Raw genomic sequence first — 23,835 nt, forward strand, 5'->3', positions numbered from 1 at the left:
CTCCGGAAAATCTTTTTTTCTCCCCAAAGTTTGACTGGATCGTATTATCCTCATCAATGTTACTATTGGGTCATCCTCACAGTTACATAAGTCAATGTTATTTTTCAGAATCTATCAACATAGAAGCATTTCCACCAATCCAAGCAAAGCCTGAATTAGAAGCAAGTCGAATAACATCCTTAACCACTCTGTTGTCATAATGTAATGGCAAGTCCTGCAGGTAGACAAACCAGATCAGCCAACGTTTATTAACCTAATTATTATTTTCACATCATTAAAAATACTTTGTGTAATTGTTTTTAATGGATGTATAATCGAAACTTTATTTTTCTATTTTGCAATAATACATTTGAATAATATTTTATACAAATATTTGAAAAACATTCTGTTAATATTGATCTGTTCATATATACACACATTCCAAACTGAAATATTGTGCGTTATGATGTATGGACTGGGCAGGTTCCTTTTTTGTTTGGGTTGAGTAGTGCAGGGTCACGGAGATCTCCAACTAATCTGAATTAGTTATTTCATGTCATAGTTCCCTGATAGCTCCTTTGTAAGAAATCAGGCATGCATACATTATATTTAAAAATCCTTTCTTTATTTGGTAAATAAAGCCTCATGTTGCTTTTAGGGATAAGATAGACACATAGATGTGTGTGTGACTAACAAGTACATAGATTTTAATTCTCGGAAAATCAGTAGTGGTGGATCTTTTTAGAGTGGCAGTCTAATACAGTGATGCATTTATTTACTATTGAAGCGATCGATCATATAAGGTGCTCTACCGACTGTAATGTAAAAAAAGGTAGGGTCATTTGAGAAGAAATGAATGAAATGAAATGAAATGAATGAAATGAAATGAAAATGAGTCTTGTAAAGCGCACATAGCTGCCCGGAGGCATCCTAGCGATGAGTGCAGACCGCGTGCTGTCAACTGAAATAATGAGCAGAACGAAAACAACTAATTATTAAACAAATAAGTTTTCAACTGTTTCCTAAAAGATGTGAGGTTCGAATTGGACCTTAGTTGGAACGGAAGACTATTCCAAAGCCTGGCCGCATGCAAGGAGAAGGAGCGACCACCTGATCTGGACCTATTTACCTTTGGCACAACAGCACGTAAGGCATTGGTTGATCGCAACTGTCTGCCAGGAAGGTAAGGGGTGATTAGGGGGCGACTAATCACTGGACCGGTTTCCCAGAAGGACTGATGGGCAACACAGAGGGATTTAAAACTAATCCTGTCTTTCACCGGGAGCCAGTGCAATCTCGCAAGTCCAGATTTCACAGAGGACCTGCGCGGGATTTGAAGCAGGGTCCTGGCAGCACAGTTTTGGATCACCTGGAGCTTTTTTAATGTAAAATCTGGGGCCCCAAGGTACAGTGCGTTTCCAAAATCCAGCCTGGAAAGGATTAGTCCCTGAACCACAATTTGTCTTGCCTCAAAAGGTAGCAAAGGAAGAATCTTCCGCAGCATTCTAATGAGGCCAAAACAAGTGGCAGATAGTACAGCAGCCTGATGGTCAAACGTCAGGGACTTATCCAACCAGACGCCCAAACTCTTAATGGCGTCCTTGGGGACTGGGGGAGTGCCCAAGCAGGTTGGCCAGATCTGGTCGATTGCGGCTGGCGCCGAATGGCCCAACAGCATGACCTCTGTCTTGTCCCCATTAAGTTTGAGACAAGACAGGGTCATCCAGCTCCTAACCTTGCTCAAACAGCCCGCCAAATCCACAATGCCCGCAGGATACCCAGCCCGTGCCAATGAGACCAGCTGTGTATCGTCCGCGTAGGTAACGATCTTAATACCATATGGGCGGACGATCCCAGCAAGCGGCCTCATATAGACATTAAACAGCGTCGGGCTGAGTGATGAACCCTGCGGGACACCACATTCCAATGGCCTGCTGGTGGAGATGGTATTACCCTCAAAGACCTGGAAATTCCTATTGGTTAGGAATGAACGAATCCATTCCAACGCTCCTCATTGAACCCCAATGTCCCAGAGGCGCTGCAATAAGATGGTATGATTTACAGTGTCAAAAGCGGCACTCAGATCGAGGAGGATCACTGCCACCGATCCTCCCCGATCTAAGATCCCCCTTGTATCCTCCAGGACTGCCAGCAGGGCCGACTCCGTCCCATGCTTGGGGCGGAAGCCGGTCTGTGAGGGGTCCAGGAGGCTGTTGTTCTCCAGGAAATTGGTCAGGAGGCTGTTGATATATTTTTCCAGTAATTTGCTGGCCCAAGGAAGCAGGGAAATTGGACGGTAGTTGCCAAAATTGTTGATGTTCAGGTTGGGCTTTTTGGGAAGAGCCTTAACCCTGGCCTCTTTCCACCTAGATGGAACAATGTTGGTGGAAATAGAGGCATTGAGCACCTCTAGTACAACCGGGAGGATGGTTTGACCAACGGCCCTTAGGAAACTTGGAGGAGCAGGGTCACTGGGAGAACCAGATTTTACCTGGGTCATCAGGGTGGCCAACAAGTCCAAATCCAGCAATGGAAAGTTATCCAGCACTGGTAACATACTATCTGTCACACTGTTATTGACATATCCAGGGGTAGCTACTGGAATATGTGTTTGAGTATTGGGGAAGGAAGAATATATAAGATCTATTTTTTAAAAAAAAATAGTCTGCCAACTCATTACATGAACTGTGACTTGTAAATTGTCACAGTTCATGGGGGGCTGGGCGAGAACAGTGAGGCTTTTTACTATTCTATAAATCTCTTTGGCATTGGACCTCGCATCAGTAATCTTTTTTGTATAATGCAGGGATTGGGCGTTTTTTATCTCCTGCTTATATTCCCTGATGGCGTTTCTATATACAGCTTTATCAAGAACTGTATAGTCCAAAGAAGAAAGGATACAGTGGTCATAATCACATTTTATGAAATTCAACTAGATTAGCCTTAACACTGCATTTTCGAAAGGTTTTCACTAAATAGAAATAGCATATACATACAACACTCAAGTAGGGCAAAACGCAAGACAGATTTGTATTGTACGGATCCGCTCAATACATGCAACGGTCGGCTGAAAGACCAGAACAAAGCTGATTAAGGACTTGCCTGTAACAATAAGTTTGCAGCCTGAAGATTTTTTTGCACTGGCATTCTGTGCATTATTTAGTCATTTAGTAAGAAGGTCTTGAAATGTTCGTACTTTTTTTGGGCAGTTAGCCATAAGGTGGGTATAGCCATCCCCTATGATGTAAACACACACCCACAATGTACAAGTGCATAGGTCACCATCTTCAGATTCTTTGTTTCCCTTTCTTGGTAATTGTACTGTCTTCAAGCTTATTATCAATGTAAGCTAAAGATGAGGGAATAATAGGCTAAACTCACACCTCCTTTTCAGAAGGTGGATCACGTCTGTATACATTCTGGCCCACCTGTCTCTTTTAGCATAGATGTCCACATAGTAGTGTTTTCTGAAGGTGTGAACAGATAATCAGGATGTGTCTGTCATTATAGGTGAACTAGCTATGAAATATAGTGTGGATGCTTTCTTTCTAGAATGTGCATTTGGTTTACTATTCAGCATTTTCTACGCAAGATTGCAGCATATTTGTATGGTTTGAACTATCCATCTTGCAATGATTTTATTTGTTCTTCAGGTTCAGGGGAAAACTAGTTTGTGCAGCATTTACATTACTGTTTATGCTTTCAAGTATGCGAGCTCGCTATTACCAGCCAGTTGTCTAGGTAGGGTATGCATGTATCCCCTCCCTTTACAAGTTCTGCAATACACTTTGGTAACAATACTGGTGTTGATTGTATCTACCATGCAAGCACTTTAAATTGGTAATGTAAAATGTTACCACAAAGGTATTTCTTTGTGCTGGTTGTTCATAAGGATACAGGAGTGGGCATCCTTAAGGTCTATAGCCGCCCACTATGTAGTCTCCATTCTTCAGAAGTGAAAGGACTTCTTGCTGTATGGTTATCTTGAACTTTAGTGTCTTTACTAACTTGTTTAAGGAACTGAGGTCGATGATGGGCCTCAATGTCAAATCATATTTTGGGATCAACAAGTATAACAAGTACACTCCCTGGCTGTGTAAAAAAATGCAAATCCAGTATTTGTAAAGCGCACAGCTACCCGTGAGTCCGAGCGCCCGGTGTCAGTTGCCCTGGCCGGGGCGCCACACCTGCTCCCGTCTTAGCACTTTTTTGCAGGAGTTCTTTCATCTCTCGGTGCAAACAAGGTGAAATTCTAGTGCCATTTCTTTTCTTTGGCCTGACATTTGGTAGAATATGTTCTAGCTCTATATAGCATGCACACTTTGTCAAGAGTGATTTTTCCACTTTTTGAGGAAACCTTCCAGTTTGCCCCCTAGAGTGGTTTGGTGCCAGGGGGCCATTTATTCGAACGTTATTTGGAGCCCGAGACTGCAACACTCTGGCAGTCCCGTCGCATGTCTGCATGCATGTGATCTGGTTACTGGCTGGCTGCGTATTTGGCTTTGTTGAGTGCTGGGCTGAACTTCAACCCCACCAATTACTAGAGGTGGTTCCTCTAGTGAAAAAGATGCTCTAAACTAAAGGATCCCTGATGTCACTGCTGGACAGTCATTAACTGCCACTCTGAACAGACATTCTCAGTGAAAGGCATGTCAACTATGGATGCCTATACTTCCTACTCAAACCCATAAACCCTCAGTCTGCATGAATCCCGAGAGTGGTACCCGTGCATCTCTACCTAAAAGAGGTATCAGTGGTATCAATTCTGATTTTAGACGTGTTGGTTATTGTCTTCTCTTCTCGGATGACACCTTTGCCCTCCTGTACTGATATGGGAGGCCTTGCATTAGTTCTTCAGCCTTCTCCCGTTAATGTTGTCTATACCTTTTCGACAGGGCATTGGAGTTTGGTCTGTGCCAATGTGTGGTAGCAGGTCTCTTCATTCTCCCTCCTACCATCTCTAGTTTTTTAATTTCCTGAGATGGCAGTAGATCAGTGAATGTAGGGGCATTAGTTATTTTTCTAGCAGTGGAGACTTAGATGGGGTCTCATTTGGAGCATGTGTCCTTTATCTCCTCCTAGGCACGACTGCGTTAGAAGAGGCTTCTTTTCCCTGATCTAACTTGCTTAGCAACATAGGTACGTACTGGTTTTATTTATGTGATGGAAGTAAGGCTTAGATACTTAAATATGCTTCTGTTTGTTGTTCTTTAATTGAACATCAAATGCCCCTTTAATAACTGAGTTATATATGGACACATCAGGGGATGATGGTCTTGCAGGATATAAGCAATGCCTTCCTCTGGTGAGTCTTTTTCCAGGTCCTGACATCCCCCTCTTATGCTGTCCTTGATGAAAGTAGAGTATTATGCCCCCTTTGAAATTCCTCATAGAAGAGATTTTGCTCTTCCTTTTTAGGTTCAGAAGTTGCTGGTGGCACTAATTCTACCTGCTCCCCTTCGGGAGTTCTAAAATCTTCTTTTATTAAAGGGTTTCTAAACCCCTTCAGGAAATAGTCAAACTTGTTTTTTTTCTACAAAAAAGATGCCATTTCATCCTCAAATCAATGTTTTCTTTTTTACCTTGAGCACACGTTCGGTATCGAGCCTCTGAGAAAGTGGAAAGATGACGGGTGTGTGTTTCTCTTTATGGCTGAAGTCTCCTTCCGCCAATTACTTTTCCTTCCATTAATCATAATCCCCTTTTATAGTTGGGCCTGATCAGAAGGTTATACCCTGTGGCGTGTTTGAGATTTGCCTGTGGCATTCTTTGATCTTTGTTCTACCTTCAATTACTGTTGGATTTGCCATCAAGGGTGTTTGAGGACTATGAGGCAGTGGACAGACCCAAATCCCTCAAGGTTCCCTGCCTGATCTATGACAGCATTATGGTGTAAGGTGGCCATCTTCGTTCCTACGATAATTTTAAAGTCTTAGGAAGGAATTATTTGTAGGTCTTAAACTGACTGGATTGTGTAGGCACAGAATGCAAACTTATTTTTTTTCCTCCAGTGTGAGTGTGTGGGGGCAATTTGGGCAAATTAAAGGGTATCTTTTTAAAGAAAATCCCAAACAGTACATTCTCTACCTACGTGTGTGCATATCAAATTATCAATATGTGTTTTAAGCCTTTTTCTGTTTTCCTCCATATCCACTTTAATCTTCGAATATTTTGTACAGTGTTTCGGTGTTTTCCTACTTTTCTCTGTGCTGTCCCTGTGTCCTTCATGATCTACGACCGAGAGCTCTGGAATGTGCTTCCAAATGAAAAAAGAATCTGAAGTTGGGGAAAATGCACTGGGGTATTGTGGGTGTACGTCTACCATCATGGGAGGATGGCTATACCCACATACTGGCTGATGCATAAAAGAAACAAGCATGTGCAATGCAATCGGTCTCCCCTTTGGGACCTTATATGTATTTAGTTATCAGCACATTAGCCTGGCTGCTGAAACATCTACTGTTCTGGTGGAAAGTAAGCACCAAACTGCGTGACATGCCAGGTATGGGGATACATGGAGAGAAATATTGCCTTTCAGCTGGAAATGGTATCGTGCAAAGCTCTGTTTTTAATATAAAATCAGGACCTTCGGTGGTCATATCACTGAAAATACAAGATTTGAAAAAAATCTTATTGTCTACGGGTGCTTTTGGAAGATAATTTCTATGGACTGAAATATAGAGAATGCTTAAGTGATTCTGGTATTTTACGGAACTCTGCTGGTAGTTTTCTATCAAGAAAGTTAAATACAGGAAGTAACCAGATTTTTTTTTTTTTTGTTTTAAATAAAGTCCCTCAGCAGAAAGCAACTCTGGTATTTTACTGACCTCTACTTGTCCTTTTGTATTAAGACAGTTAAATAGAGGCAGTTGAACAGAAAAAAAAGTCCCTAAGCGGAAGCAGACAACTCCTAGGGCTGATCTCCAGAGCCCACAAAGTACATACGCATATAAGCATATACTAAAATATAAGTATATACTAAAGTATATTCAAGAGGTCTTGAATGCTCGACCAAAAAAGAATGGGGTGGAGGAGGGCTGTATGTTGGACAGTTCCAGGGTCATTCAATAGATGGCGGAATAAGCACAGCACAAATCAAAAAAAGATTACAACTTCAATAGTAGTGTATCAATACAAATCGAGTTTTCACACCTTCCAATTGTTCTTTCAGATTTGGAGCTGGAAATTTAGCAATTCATTGACATTTTTAGAGGAGTGATATAGTATTAAGACTACTCATTTGTATTCTCCTAACGTTCACATGGATAACTCAGATGGTTTTGGAATTTTCATTCTGCCCGCAAAAAGGGGAGAGATAAGAGATTGCTAGGTCTGGGGTGTTATGGGGAGAGGGGGAATCCCATGAAAGTAGTATATTAAACAGCGAAAGAACAATATATGTGTCACAAATAAACTGCATTGGCCATTGCCACAAAAAAAGGACTTTTCTCAGAAAGTATAATTTCAAAAGCAATTACTTGTGTACTTTTATTTTCCAAATCAAAAGTTCAAATTCATCGCAGGCACCCAAATCATAAAATGGTTACATTACCCACTCTCCTTTTCTCTATTCTACAGGTAATAGCAGAGACTATTACATTGCTGAACACACAAGTACATGTAGGTGTGTTTTCCCTTAACAACATCAACGAAATACACTATATTAAACATCCTTGTTTCTTCCTGGCAAGTGAAAAAGGATGTCTATCTTGAGTTTAAGAGAGTGGTAGGTACTTGGAAAGCTAGAATGAGGAGATAACCAATTTGACTTCTCAATGAACAACAGCTCTAAAGGCTACTCCTCTTTATGAAAATGTATATAAAGCAGCCAATAGAAAAATGTTTGCTAAGACTTGATCAACATCAGAAAGAGGGTAAAAAGAGAACCTCTTGATTCAAGACGGACATAACTTGTAAAAATAAAAAAGACTGCTGGGAGAAAACACTTTGCGTCTCATCTGCATAAGTACCAGAGAGAGATACCTTGGTTATGCTACCATGTCAATAGCAACCACTGCCATACAATTTCAGTTAAGTACTTGGTATAAAAAGAACAGCCCATTTTGTAGGACTGATACGTAGAAAGCAATCTAAGAGTACAGGCCTTAACTAAAAAAGTCATCTCAATGGCATATGGATTTCTGCATGGTACCATGCCCTGTCTCTGAAACCAAAGCCCTAAAAAATGCCATTACCCACACATCCAGTTACCCATGAGTTTAGCAGAGTATGTTTGAACTAAATTATTTTCCTTCATTCAAGCATTCCAAAAATTACCTTTCCTATGTGTTTACCGTTTTTTTTTGAGAAAATACACTTTGTTACACTCTTTAATTACCATACCTTAGGGCTCGGCCCATTGTCTCATAGTTCATATCCGGTTTATTCTTATGCTTCCCCCACAATTTTGATACTGCTTTTGAGTCCACGAGTTTGAAGATTCCTTTCTCTCTTTGAGTCCATTTGATGTAACGAGGGCAAGTATTTTTGTCTTGAAGAAGATCTAACAGGAACTCCCACAAATAGGTTGTGTTTCCTACAAATAAAGAGAAAAAATAGGTTTGCATGGCATACAAGTAAACAAAATAGAAAAAAATACGCTTGAATAGTACGCTGTTGCTCTATTCTGCAATGTCACTCTTTAAGACAATTCGCTATGTTGTGGTAATGACACTATTTGAACACAAAAGTGAAAAGAGTTATAGTACATTACCTTTCAAGATAATTGTATAAAGAGACAGTGCATTATATTTAAAATACATGGGTTTCAAAGCAGTCATAAAAATTCTAAACATTCGTGGACCTAAGCTGCAAAAATTCTGTGTGAAATAGACAAACTGTTTTCATGCAAGTAGAGGGCACACTAATGGTACAAGAAGCACCAAAACCATCGAAAAAAAGGACAGTGGAAGGTGAACAGTCAACACTAAAGTTACGATATTTAAAAAAATAAAGAAAAAACACCCTAATACAAAAGAAAAATATTGCAAAAATAATGTGTACCATCTGCATAATGCCTGTAAAATCAGGTAAAAACCATAAAACTGCTGTGAGTTCTTAAGAGCTGCCCTATAAACGAGAAAAAAAGGATGAATAGTTGGAGAAGAGTGGATAAAGATCACTGGTGGAAAATCATATTGAGACGTAAAGTGAAGAAGGACTCTACTTCTGCCCAGTTACATACATGTTTATATCCATGCACATTTTTTGTCACAGAAATCAAGCCATTGTTAAATGCATCTACACTCAAGAAATAATATAATTTTTTGTGAAAACCGACACTTCACATCCAAAGTCCAGAGAAGAAAACAAGTTACTTACCTGTAAATTTAGTTCTCCAGTATTGGAAACTTTCATAGATTCACATGCTTGAATCATTCCCTGTCGTCGAGATGGGAGTCCCCGGTATATATAACAAGCATTAGCAATGCAATGCAATAGGTCTCGCATTATTAGAGTTTGAACTATTTGCATTGCTAATAATAATGCAACACCAACAGCTCAAACATTCAGTAATGCGAGACCCATTGAATTGCAAATGCTTTTTTTTGTTGTTGCATATTTATATAGCACAAACTCGACCCGAAGGTATTGGAGCGATTTACATGAGCACCGTATTTACATTACACATTCAGGCACGGGGAGATTAAGTGATTTGCCCAGAATCACAGGATGTGGACGCGACACAGAGGCTCAAACCATGGTTTCTAGCATCAAAGTCGGCAGTCTAGCCGAGGGACCAGATCCTTTAAAGTTAATAGTCGATGGGCCCTGTATCCAGTCTCGTTATTTGCTCGGAGACCCCCTCGAACTTCGATTTTTTTTTTTTTTTAACATATTTCATTCTTTGCTATTTTTTTTACTCGGCCGATCCCTCGTAATCGTGGGTAATGTGTGAAAGTCACACGGCACGTGAAGGGGTGCAGGAAGGTTGGTTGCAGGGGTAACGATTGTAAAGGGTTTCTCAGACAGCTGGAGGCTCACTGTGGAGCTTGAGAAAGGGGATCGGCATTCCGACAATACATGGACTACTTTAATGTTACAAACATAAGTAAATACAGTTTAAGATATCGATATAGCAGCCAAGGTTTTGGTTTACTAGGTGTGACATGTTCGGTGGGGTTGTGAGTGAGGTTTTAGCCGCTGTCCGGCAGGCAGGGGTCGGGCAGTGAAGACAAGGATCACAGAGGTGTCGGATGTTGCACCCATTTGGGCGGCGGGAGGCGCTGAGAGAGTCTTGAAACTGCTGCAGGTCGCCAGAGATGGAGGGGCACTGGCTTCGTGGTTTGTGGACGGATTGTGGTTTTGGAGTGTGCAGTGCATCATTGGACAGTTGGGTGCTTTCAACAGAAGTGTTTAGCCCCCCCTCTTCGGTGAAAGATTGCTGGGGTACCTTGTCTCTGGTGACGTCGCAGCGTGACGGGAGTAAGGTGGGAGGGAGTAGAAGCGCGCCAGGGGGAGTGGCAGGATGGAGGTTTTGCCAGGCTCGATCCACTAACAGGTGGCAAGTTGTGAAGAGTTAGGAAGGTAAAAGAGGTTTCAACGAGCGGGGAGTTGGGCGTGAATTTAGATAGGTGGGGATGCGGGGAGGGTCACATGGCACGGGAGGAGGCCCAGGAGGGATGGGTACAGGGGGACGCCTTTAAGGGGAGATTGTTTCCCGGACTGCGGGAGGTTCACTTTGGAGGCGAAGGAATGCTGGAGTGGGGAGGTGAAGGAATGCTGGATGGGGAGGGGTGTCAGGGGCACGGTGTTGTTGAAGCAGGTGATGGTGGGCGGTGCGGGGTCTCGGGGATGCGACGAGCCTTGTGTTATAAGGTCTTGGTTATGCATTAGGCCACAGAGTTGGGGCCTTTGGACAGGGCGTATTTGATTGTTTTCTAGAGAGGCACCAGTATCACAGCAGCCTATCCTCCACAGGGTGCTCATTTCGGCTTCCCTTCTTCTTGTTCTACTCCTCCACCTCCCTTCCGTGCAACTTCAGCTCCAGTACTTCCTGCTCCGATGTTACCGGCTACGTACCAACACGTGATATCGCAGCACCAGAAGCGCGTGATGGGTGAGACTAGATGCACTATCCTCGGTCCGTGATATCATCAAAGGAGTCTCTGCATTCCAAGCCTCGCACAGACATCCTCGCATACTATCAGATACTCAGTCACTTGATCAACAATAGTCAGCGAAGCCTATCCGTCTGGCTTTGACCAGCCTGCATATACCACAGAAATAACAAGAGGACTACCAACACATGAACGTGTATAGCAGCTTGCTGAGTTCAGCTGTTGATGCTTACCTACAGGTGCAACATAACTTTTAGTATTTCAACTCCTGGTAAAGAGATCTCAGCCTCTCATCCTACTGAGGTCGATACATCGAGTACTATTACATTGGGCAATATTAAAATGCAATGGTTACAGAGCTCCATGACCCACTGCAGGGTTGTTGCGCATTGAAGAATCCAAGCAGTAATGTCTTGTGAAGCTATGAGTGCTCTTCCAGCTTGCTGCGCTGCAGATGTCCCGGATAGGCACTCCCGCAAAGAGGGCCGTAGAAGAAGAGATCGCCCTCGTGGACTGAGCACGGACCTTACCCTCAAGGGGCTTCCCCGCTGCTTGATGACAATATGTGATAGCGCTTGAAATTCAATGCGCAATCCCCTGCTTGGAAAGGGGGAATCCTTTACAAGAAGCCCTATAAGCCACAAAGAGCTGAGGTGATTTTCTGAAATCCGTAGTACTCTGAAGATACAACTTCAGATAACGTTGAATATCCAACGAGTGAAGAGATCTTTCAGCCGGAGTCGTAGGCTGAGGTAAAAAAAAGACTTAAGAATTACTGGTTCATTTAAGTGAAAATCCAAAGGTACCCTTGGGATGAACTTGGGGTTGGTACGTAGTATAAGCGTTTCATTCTTGATTTGAAGAAAAGGCTCTTGAATAGTGAGTACCAGTAACTCGGTGACCCTTCTAGCTGAAGTCAAAGCTAGAAGAAGAGCCACCTTCCAAGAGAGGAATTTCAAGTCCGATTTATGTATAGGTTCGAATGGATGTTCTTGAGCTGGGACAAGATGAGATTTAGGTGCCATAGTTGTGGAGGAGGCTTCACTGGAGGGAAAGTTAGGAAAAGGCCTTTCATAAACTGCTGAACAATCCTTGTCGACCAGAGTGAAGGGCTTGAGGATGTTCACCTGAATCAAGAAAAGACTGCGAGATGAACTTTAATAGATGAATGAGCCAGACCTGCTTTCGCCAAAGAAAGAATGTACGGAAGGATTTCATGAGCCGAGGAAGAGAATGGGTGAACCCCCGAGACATGGCACCAGTGGCAAAACCTCTTCCATTTCAGCTGGTAAGTTTTGTTTGCACTTTGAGCACGAGCTTGAGAGAGGATGTCTCTACATTCCGCAGGGAACCTTACACAGAGAAATTCTCTGTGCTCAGGTGCCACGCCGATAATTGCAGGGATCGGGGCTCCAGATGCAACACTTGGCCCTGGGACATCGTCAAGCGATAGGGGATCGGCTCCAAAGGCACTGGATGCTCCTTGGATAGAAGAAGCTCTGTGAACCAGTACTGGCGAGGCCAAGACGGCGCTGCATGGTTCAGTCTTCAACTTCTTGAGATGAGGGGGGAAAAGCGTAAACAAAGGCGCCTGACCATGCCATCGAAAATGCATTCCCCAAGGATCTCCGATGGTGATGCCAGCTTGCGTAGAACCAGCATTTCTTGTTCCCCGGAGTAGCAAAGAGATCGATGGCTGGTCTTCCCCATAGACTATTTCAGTCTGCTTAGTGAGTTTGCGGTCTCGTTTTGTGTCCCTGGAAGATGCTCTGCCTCCAGTGCGACTCCACCCATTCCCAGACGGCTTGAGCCTCCCTTCATAGCAGACGAGATCTTGTGCCACCCTGTTTGTTGATGTAATGCATGGCTGTCGTATTGTCTGTCCTTATTAAAACTGATGAATTCCTATCCTTGGGAGGAAAGCCTGCAAGGCCAGGCGAATCGCCCTGAGTTCCAGCAAATTGATGTATAAACGACGCCGGTGGTCCAACCATCGCCCACTTATCTGGAGGTCCTGCAATACCGCTCCCTGCCCTCCAGCGATGCGTCCGTTGTGATACTTTAAGGAGCTGGGGTGATCATGAAGGAGAGACCTTGGGAAATGTTCTCCTCGCGAGTCTACCATGAGGCGGCTTCTTTCATTGGAGCCGTCACTGCGATCACATCTTCGAAAGACCCATCCACCTGCCGCCACTGTAAATCCAGCTGTTCTTGAAGAGGGCGCATTCGTAACCTGCAGTGAGGAATCAGAGGAATGCAGGATGAAATGGATCCCAGGAGGGACTTGTAGAGGCGAACTGAAAGTGACCTTTTTCAAAGCAGGTGGGCCATTGATCTTAGCTTTGCTCGCCTTTCTGCTGTAGGGAAAGCTTTGTTCTGAGTGGTGTCCAATATGGCTCGTAGGAATTTGGCATTTCTCGAAGAGTGCAAATTTGATTTTTCTGCATCGAGTGAAAGACCCAGGCTCTTGAACAGCTGTGTACAAGTTGTGACCGACTGCTCTGCTGCTTCTCTTGTAGGAGCCTTTAGCAGCCAGTCATCCAGGTAAGGGAAAACCTGGTACTGCTGTTTTCTCAGAAAAGCTGCCACTGGGGCTAGCATCTTTGTAAAGACTCTTGGTGCCGATCTGAGGTCGAAGGGGAGGACATTGAAATGAAAAGTGGCTCTTGGCTACAGTGAACCGAAGGAACTTCCTGTGGGTTGGATGAATGGGAACATTGAAATATGCATCCTCTAGATCTAAAGTGGCCATGAAATCTGAATTTAAAAGACGAGGAATGTCCTGTAAGGAGACCATTCAAAACGATTGTTTGATGAGATAGGTGTTGAACTCCCTCAGATCTAGAATAGGGCGCCACTCTTCCACATTCATGTGAACCACAAAGAACTGGGAGTAGAATCCCTTCCCCCTCTGCGAGATGGGAACCGGTCCTATTGCCTCTTTCTGGAGCATCAGTTGGACCTCCAATACAGGCGACAATGATGAAGCGCGAGGGGGCTTGGTTGGAGTAGGATGGACAAACTCCAGTGTGTGGCCAAATTGGATGACATTGAGAACCCAACGATCTGATCTAATTCGTTGCCATTCCTGGAAGTATTGCAATATCCCCCCCCCCCGAGGTGTTACATGAGGGGGAGGAACAGTAGACAGAGCCAGGCAGCCGCTATTGGCTCCTTCCCCTGGCATCCTGCTCTTCCTCCATTCGTGGATCTTGAGTACGAAGAGGACTTACCCTGCCCCTGGTTATATTGCGGACAGTAGGACTGCGAGGCAGGCATATACGAGGAGTACCAGTATTGCTGGTATCCTCCTTTGTATGAGAGAAGACCTCTACCTCTTGCACCCCAAAAGGGGACTTTGTGGTATTGTTGCATCTCTAACGAATGCGCAGTGTCTGTCTTTTTTAATGTCCTGCAGCACATCGTCTATATGTTTACCGAAGAGCGCCGCATCATTAAAGGGAAGATCTAAAATCTTGTTTTGCACCTCCGGTCTGAACGAGGTGGCACGGAGCCATCCTTGGCGTCGTAGGACTGCCGCTCCAGCTAGAGAACGGAACATAGTTGTTGCAATATCTATTGCACAGTCGATTACCTCCGATGAAGCTCTCTCTCCTTGGAGAATCTTCTGAGCTTTGTCCTTGCTGTCCTCAAGCAGTTGGTCTAAATAGGGGGAGAGGTCACACCATATCTGGGAGTCGTAGCGTCCTAAGATGGCTAAGGCATTCGCTGCTTTGACAAGCAAACTGGACATCGACGAGAATCTCTTGCCAGCATTGTCCAAGTGTATGCCTTCTTTATCTGTAGGTGTTGTTAAATGTACTGCTGGATTTCCTCTATGCTGCCTGGGAAATAACCGAGTCCAGCTTTGGTTGGCTCACCAGGCAAACCAGGCTGTCCTCCGGGGCCTTGTATTTCTTTACCAAATGAGGAAGCACTGGGACTACCGTAGCCGGGGTCTTTATCACCTTGAGTCCCTATTCCCAAACATGACCAACAATAGGGATTGTCCTGACTGACCTACTAAAAGGCTCTTTAAAGTCGTACAGGAAACATTCAGACTGAACCGATGGTACAGGCAAATCGGACCTTTTAGCAGCCCTTTCCAACAAATAATGGAAACCACCAATGTCCCCAGGTGGAGAATCGACTTGCACCGGAGAAGGGGAAGCAGGAGTAGGAATAATGTAGTCATCCCATTCTCTACCCGAAGGTCAGCCTGACCCTGGTCCTCATCTGAGGTGTCATCCTGGACCAGAGGAACTGAAGGCAGTGGATCCACTATAAATTGCCGTGGAGGTGACTGTAGCCGAGGCATGTAAGGGCCCGCTGGTGGAAGAGCGGGAACTGAAACAAGCTCCTGAACCGGAGATGGTGTTGGAAACCTTTTTATAGTCAGAAAGCATGAACTTGAGGTCCGATATCAAGGAGGATGGCATACAAATCATTTCTTCCTGATAACCTCCATGATAGTCTTGAGGAGAGTCATACTCCTGCTGGTCATCATACCCTTCCTCAGAATCCAAGTCCTGGCACTTAACGTGTAAAAGTTCAGAAGGGCTATGAACATAGCCATACGGACCTTCATCATCCGAATCTTCCTCCTCTAGAAGGTGGGTAGGCAGAGGAGTCTGTTTGCTTGGGGAAGTGATCTCCGGAGTAATGTGCAGCTTCTTGATTGTTATAGTAGGAATTGCATCTGTCGTCGGCGATGCGGTCATAGACGGTCCCGTCGCCGATACTATAGTCATGACCGTCGAGGCTGTCGGCGGAATCACAGCCGTCGACATCCTCGTCAAAGGCATCGACTATACTGTAGACTACATTTTCGTCATGACTGATGCCGCCGCATCAGACTTCACCACTGTCGGCGATGAAGTTAAGGAGACTCTTGTCGACGATCCAATCGTCGGGGTCAGAGAAGAATGAGTTTAACCTTCTCGCTACGTGTCGATGAAAACGATGAGGATTTCTTTGCCGACGCGGTCGTCTGCAGCGTCATCGATGGCGGAATTTTCTTCATATGTTTTTCCTCAGATGGAACAGAAGATGGCTTTTTGAAGTCCTTTTTTCTGTGAGGAGGAGAAGATGGAGGAAAAGAACTCGATTTCCTCACTGCAGTTTCCCCAGCAGGAAGTCCTTCTCTCTCCATTACACCTCGGTGAGGAGATTTGTCTGGACTTTGCCTGTGAGGCTTTCACAGGACAGTCTTCAGAAGAAGAAGGGTCTGATCTCACCCTTTTTAAAGATCTTCTAGAAGACGAAGCTGATGACCCATCACTGTCGTCGCTAGAAACAGGCCCTCTCCTGGATTTCAACTTCTGGAGCCAAGTCATGAGACAACCCTCACGGTCCCTCAAGGGCTTTGTTGAAAAAGTACGGCATATCTTGAATCCTTGGCCTTATGATCTGGATACAGGCAATAGATGCATTCCTTGTGTGGGTCATCTACATAAAGCCTCTTTTTAAAGCAAGTGGCACAAGCTCTAAAAAGGCCTTTTTTCTCCTTCTCAGACATGTTGAATACAGATTAAGAACCAAGATGATGAAAAGCTCTTGAAAAATAATAGTAATAGAAGTAACAGGAAAAAACTGAGCAGAGCTCAGTGGAGACTCCCTAGCACAGTGTGTGGTAGAAAATCTGAGTGTCTGAGGTTCTCTCAGGAAGGTTCTACAGAGTGAGGCCAATACGATTGGTTGTTGATTTTATTTTGTCTCTTTTACAAAAAGGAGGTGGTTATGTTACAAAACTAGGATGGGCCTAGAACTAGTTTCGGTTTGTACTACTATTTTTATATATACTTGGGACTCCCATTTCGACGACAGGGAATAGTTCAAGCATGGGAATCTATGAAAGTTCCAATACTGGAGTAACTAGCTTTACGCCAATGACTTCACCTAAATCATAGCACACAGCATTTACAGAACATCAGCTGTTAACCCAGGTGCTAGACAAGTTACTTGATCTCAAGCCCATGGTGGAGGTCTCAAAATGAAACACTGCGCAATATCAGGTTCTTGACAAGCTCTTTATTGATCATGTTACACATGAAAGTTCAAATGTTGCCACAGTAAAAGAAAGGTATTACTTGCTGTATTGAGTGCAGACATTGGTTTGCAAAGCTAGTAAGTTACTACTAGCTTACCTGTAGAGAACAACAAAGCTGTTTAATAATGTGAACTCTCTAACCGAAAACAAATTGTGAACCGACATTTGAAGTAAAAAAATAAATGTTTTTAAACGGTTGAGAATATGACAAATGTTCAAACAATTAAATTATGTTTCACTGTTACAGTGCATAATCATTTAATTGTGGTCTCTGTGACATTTTCATCTCTTGTACTAAAAACATTTAGGTTATGTTAAATTGATTTGTATGGCACAACTGATCACCCGCAAGGGTATCGGGGTGCAGGAGCAGGAATGTAGGTCAGGTGGAGCTCCAAGTTGAACAGCCATGTCTTCAGTTTACAGCTGAAGTTGAATAGCGAAGGTGCGGTCCAAATGTGTTGAGGGAGTTCATTCCAGGTCTTGGAAGGCGATGTAGGAGAAGCAGTGTCCTCCTAATTTACTTCTGCAGATGCGGGGGGACACATGCGAGGGCGAGTGAGGCTGAGCGTAGATGTCTAGTTGGATGGTAGAGTTGAAGTCAGTCATTAAAGTTAGCAGGTCCGGTGCTGTGGAGGGCTTTGCAGGCATGGAAGAGTAGTGTGAACTGCCATAGTTTCATTTCACATGCTCAAGTTAAAAATCTACAGTAAAACTCATACATAGTCTAATCAGACTTAGGACCTTGAGAAAACATACCAGCTAAGTTGGTGTCTAACTGCTAATCAAAGCTTTCATCTAAGTTCTTCTGCATAACATTGTTAGAGAAGATGTAGGAGAACATCTGCACACAATGCATCATCATTTTGCAAACCACCTCTATACGAGGGTGTGACGTCAGTCAAATGCTCTCCTTTACCACCACAACCAAGAGTCTAGAACCGGTGAGGTATAACTTGGGGGTTCAGGACTCACTCAGGATGGGTACAAGTACGGTTTCAATATGGTGGGAGCCTTTTGTATCCCTGTGGCTTTGAACAGGAGTCGAACAAAGTAGCCCTTGGAGTCACTCTGGTAGTCCTGGGTTCAGGTGAATATGTACGGGCTCAAGAGCAGGGCTGGCCTCTGAGGAATCAAGACAAGATCAGTCCTTCCAGGTACAGCAAAGCAGTCTTGCAGAGTGTAGAGCAGGTCACAGTAGTAGACAGTCCTCAGAGTTCTTCCGCTGGTCCAGGAGTTAACTAAAGAGTGGGTCTGAAGGTCCGATTTTTATACCTTGGTGCCCTTCCTCTAACAGAGGCTTTAAGAAACGTTTTTGAAGTGCATGGAATTTCCTGATACCCCTGCCCTGGCGCCAAGCTGGCTACAGTGACAATGTGGAGGTGAAAAGTCAGTTGTGTGAAGGCAGAGTGCACCCTATTCAGCTGCAAGTGGGGTTGTACTCATCTCCGTCCCCCATCCTGCCAACAGATGGCCCATTCAGGCACACCTAATACCTCTATTGTTTGACTGTCAGAGCGGAAATCACAAAGTCTACCTGTTAATTACACCCAGTCATGTGACCCAAGACAGGCTGCAGACACAAAGGGCTTAGGGCAGAAAAATACCCATAGCTTGCTCAAGTATATACTTTAAAATAAAAAAATTAAAACAGAAAAAAAACTTGACTATTTTTCAGAATTAATAAGTTACTTACCTTCATTAGCTCCTTTCCTGGTAGAGACACTAACTGCAGATTCCTCACCTTGTGAATTTCCAGACTGGATCTCAAAACTTTAATAGCAATTCCCTCAAACATCTGCAGTGAGCATCGTGCGGCTCTGCATCAAGTCTACTGGGGTCATTATAAGGTTGTCACATAAGCGCAATGATATCCTTGATCTCTGTCGGCACCTTCGGACGTGGAGCCATTTAACTCAGAAGTGCAGTTGTTACAGATTTGGGATCTTACTAATTGACTGCACTAGTCCATTCCACACATCAGGGCGGAGGATAAGGAATATGTAGTTACTTGTTCTTCTGATTGAGACTGCTAACCGCACTCTCCTCACCTTTTCAATAGATACCAAATAAGTACCTTTGTAGGTGGTGTGTCTGTGGAATGACTGAGTCCAGGGAATTCTGCAGGGCTAATTGATCATCCGGTCGGACCTGGTTGTCTAGGCTATAGTGATCTGTAAATGTGTGGAGAGAGGACCATGTAGCAGCCTAGCAAATGTACATGACTGGAACACCAGTGCTGTGGTAGAAGCCTTTGCTCCGTGGAGTGAGTACGTAACCCTTCTAAGGGCTGCTTCCTGGCAAGCCCTTAGCAGAACTTTAGGTATAGGACAATTGATTGTGAGATGGTCTTCTGTTCCGCTTTTTCCTTTTTTGCCCCACAAAAGCCAATGAAAAGCTGGTCATCCTGTGGGTAATCACTGGATCGATCGATGTAAAAAGTAAGAGCCCTCTTAGGGTCAAGTTAGTCCTTAAAAGGATAAGGTGGAGAACCCGCCTTTGACCGGGGGACCAATTGGCCCAGAAAGAACAAAGTGTATTGTTGTTGGACACACAATGCCTGGAGTTCACTTATTTGTTTATCCGATGTGATTGCGACAAGAAACACCATCATGATGGTTTAGTGACATTAAGTGACAACTGTGTATTAGTATGAATGATATTCACATTAGATAAGTGGGAACCAAATTAAGGTCCCACTGTGGCATCACAAGGTGCTGGTAAAAGGACGAAGGCTGAAAGGGCCGACAAATAACCTCAACAGTAACGCTTTGCTAGGACAAGGAAGGACAAAACAAAAGGATGTCTGACAAACTTGCTTAGAAGGGTTGAACATGATGGGGGAAGAAACAAGCTTTTCCCAACACCCTCAATATACCGATTTAGTGGAGGCGCGACGGCTGCCAGAATGAAAACTACTTCGGGAAGATGATAAAAAACATCAAATGTTGCCACTCAATCTCTGTGCATTGTGCAGGACTGGGTGCAGTAGTTGATTGTGCTGTTGCGTCAAAAGGTTCTCACTAAGGGGCAGCCGGATTGGTGTACAAATACTCATAGCTAAAAGTTCTGAATACCACACGCTCCTTGCACAGTAGGGAGCCACTAGGACGACTTACTGAAAACCAGCATATAAGCAGCTGCAGGGTGTGTGCTGCTGCATCATACGTTAGATTTATTCCTCATTGGTTGGTATTGTAGGGCTGTTTTCCCTTGCTCCCCGGTCCGTCGTGGCTGACTGCAGTTTGTTGTGGAGAGAGCTGATCTTTCTAAGCTTTCCACTACTGCAGGAAGCTGGTTCTCTATAGAGTGCACCAAAATGAGGAACACTGTGCAAAAAGTCCAGGCAAACTCCAAAGGAATTACAGAGGCACAAATGACAACCCATATGCTCTCTTTTGTGGTAGTGTGGGCGAGCAGTTATCAGAGGGTAGTGCAAAGCATTTATTACACACAAACACATGGGCTGTAAATGAGACCTGCTCAAAAAAGAAATTAGACGCCAATTTATAATAACACACATATATACATTTAGATATCAAGATCATTGGAAGCAGGTAAGTTTACAGTTTTCAAAAATGGGCACAGTGCATTTTCTGGATCTGCAATGTTATCATATTGAGGAAAAACATGTATTGTATTCGGGCACTTAACAGCAACTTACAGGACTGGTCTTTAGGACTTAAGGTAAGGGGCATGTGTAAGAAAGTGGCTCTGTATATACTGGACCTAAGTATGGTACAGTGTGTACAGAGTCCACAGTCCCCAGAGGTTTGGCAGAGGCTAAAATTAGATATAACCGTACTCTCTAAAGTGGTAGCTTGGTCGAGCAGTAAGGCAGTATCAGAGGACAGTGTAAAGCGTTTGTTGTACACAGTCAGCAAATGGTCTCACACACTCAAGAACTGAACTCTAGGCCAATTGTTTTGTATCAAAATATATAGTTGTTTTTATTTTAGAACCAACAAGGTATCGAAATATACTTTCTGAATTATGAATTACTTTAGTTTAAATACTTTGCAAATAGGCAATAGACTTTTTAAGTACAGTAGTTACAGTTGTTGCAATGGGCAACACAATTTTAAACAATGCAAGATTGAGCTGAATGGGAATTTCTAGTTAAATGCAATCAGTTACTTTATGGATTACTTTTCTAACCACAGGACTGGATCCTAGATTCACTCCTGGGACATTTCCTGTAGACAGTTGAGTAAAAGCGTTTTGGTTACAGTAGTGATTTGTAAGGAATATTATTGTATTTTAAAAGTTGACAAACTTTTTAACATAGAATCCCCAATGTTATCCTATGGGAGGAAATTCACTTAGCAGGTAAGAAGTGGTATTGTTACTTTTTTTTTCTTACTCAGTGGTGGATCCTGGATTCAGCACTGGTGCAACTCCTGTAAACAGTTGAAAGAATTTGTTGAAGTCATACAGGCAATTTTTAAGGAATATTTGTAATTTGTGAAAATCAACACTTAGAAACTTTTCTGGTGAAAAACAGACAATGGGTTCCTATGGAAGGAAATACAAGTTACTGGTAAGTACGGTTAAAATTACTTTTCAGGGTCAGTGCTGGGCTAAAAGATGCACCACTGGGTTCTCTCCTGATAACAGGTGAGTAAATCGGAATTCGTTGTTCAGCTGATTTAAGGTGTATATTTTAAAGCTTCAAAACTCCACACTTAGAAGAATTTCCAAGTGAAACCAGTCAATGTTACCCTACAGAAGAAAAGTGAGTTATCAGCTTTGGGATCAGTTCTCGACTGGCAGAGTTAAGGTTCTGGGATAGACTCAGGGGTCTCCCAGGGTCAGGTAGGTAAAGTTGGTACACCCTCAGCGGTACAGGGGCAGCCGGGTGCAGAGGTAGTTAGGCCCAATGTTATCCAATGAGAGGCAGGGGGCCTGCGATTGGTGGCTGCTGACTAGCAGGCCACGCGGCTGTGGGAATTGGGCTCCTGGTCACTTGTTCAGGGCAAAGGGGGAAGTAGATTAGGACAAAGGTTGCACTGCCAGGGCCACTCAGACGGCTGGGTGCAGGGTGCTTTTGAGCCGTTGGGCACTCATTGTTAATCAATGGAGATCTTGGAAGGTGAACAAAGACTGCAGGCTCGGGGACAGAGATTCTTCCAGAGCGACCAACACTTCGAGGGGTAAGTTGGGATCTTGGAGGATAGGTAGGCACACAGGAGTTGGGCACAGGGGGCGCCGGGTGCAGGGGTGTCTTTTGAGGTCAGGAAACCTTACCCTCGGCTGGTCGCGGTTGGAGGGGTCTCCTGTTGTGGGACTGAAGGCGTCGTCAGGGAGGGTCCTTGGGCACTGGATTTCAGATCACAATCGCCGGGGGGACATCCTCAGGGTCTTTGTCCACTCGGGGACAGGCCGGACTCGGCGGGTGCATAGTGGGCCGGATTTGCAGTTCCTGGCTGGCACCAGGGGTATTGCTGTTTGAGCAGAACCACTGCTCATGGGAGTCCCAGTCTTTAAGCTGTTCAAGGCAGGCAGATCCTCTGGGGTTTTCAAGGTTGCTGTCCGCAGGAGACGCCGGGATTTAGCAGGAGCAGCTGCAAGGATCAACAGGCCTGTAAGGCTGGGGCCAAGTCAGTTGGTGTTGTCCTTTTGTTAGCAGCTGCACGGCAGGTCTTCTTCTTGATCTTCTTTCTTGTTTTCAAATCGAGATCTGAAGAAGGAAGGTTCAGGGTGCCCCTAAATACTACATTTAGGGGCGTTACAGGTAGGGGGAAGGGCAGGGACCAATAGGTTCCTGTCCTGGGGTGAGTACACCCCCTATCCTGCTCCTCTCCTGTGGGAGGGGAGCAGGAGCCTATCTCTGATTGGGCAGGGCTCCCCATCCTCAAGATGGCCAGAGCCCGGAGTTGTGCTTCACTGCGCTTCTCCCACCTGAGGGGTGGAGTTGGCACAGACTGGCACACCCCCTTTCCTCACGTAGGGTTTCCCGCCAGTATAGGGGTCAGAACCGGCAGGGGCCAGTTGCTGGGTACAGCAAATGGTCTGGAGAAGCTCACAAAGGCGGCATGCCTTTAAAGCTTCCCATGCCCATCCTGGGGGAGGAGACCTAGATCCTCACCAAGGATGTGCACTGTTGCAGGCCCAGGAGAGCGGATGGCTCTCTACCCAGGGGTCCAGCAACATGTCTGCTGTGCGGCAGCCTAGGCGGCCTCTCAGACAAGATGTGGATTGAACGTTAGGTTAGATCGTGCATTTGGCATTAAATCCCACACTGGCATCAGTGTAGGTTTAATGGGCTGAGAAGTTTATACCAAACTTCTCAGTCTTCAGTGAAGCCATCATAGTGCTGCGGAGTTCCTAATGACAGCCTACCAGCACCATATACTCTTAATGGCAGCACTGCACTTACAGTGCCCAGGAATGGTCCTGGGTACTATAGGGGCACAGGGCTCATGCACCTGTGCCCACACCACTGGTATAGTGCACCCAGCTAGAGGGGTGACTGATGGATGCCAGGGCAGTGTGGTTGTGGGCATGGCACACAGTGTGCCATGTTGACTCTTTGTTTAGTTCTGCACCAAGACACTCAGCCTGCAAAGGCAGTGTGTGTGTCAGGGTACAGGGCCCTTAAGGGTTGCACAATGAGTGCTGCAGCCCTTAGGGGTCTTCTCTAGTCACAATGCCCTGGGTACCTAGGGTACCATTTACTAGGTGCTGACAGGTGGCCTGAGATGCCAACTGGGTTTTGTTTCAACACAGGTTTAGGGAAGCCACATC

At 44.5% G+C, this 23,835-nt stretch overlaps 1 protein-coding gene across 5 annotated transcripts in view; it reads right to left on the reverse strand.

Annotated features, from left to right (window-relative positions):
- Positions 1–23,835, reverse strand: part of ELF2 (E74 like ETS transcription factor 2) — a 578,592-nt gene that overhangs the window by 11,955 nt on the left and 542,802 nt on the right. For all 5 annotated transcript variants that reach the window (XM_078676779.1, XM_078676782.1, XM_078676781.1 and 2 more), the window contains one exon: positions 8,323–8,515. In XM_078676779.1, coding sequence (XP_078532905.1) covers positions 8,323–8,515 — 193 coding nt within the window. The remainder of the gene's footprint in view (positions 1–8,322; positions 8,516–23,835) is intronic.

The sequence above is a fragment of the Lissotriton helveticus genome, chromosome 2_1 (assembly GCF_964261635.1).
Source record: "Lissotriton helveticus chromosome 2_1, aLisHel1.1, whole genome shotgun sequence".
Taxonomy (NCBI): domain Eukaryota; kingdom Metazoa; phylum Chordata; class Amphibia; order Caudata; family Salamandridae; genus Lissotriton; species Lissotriton helveticus.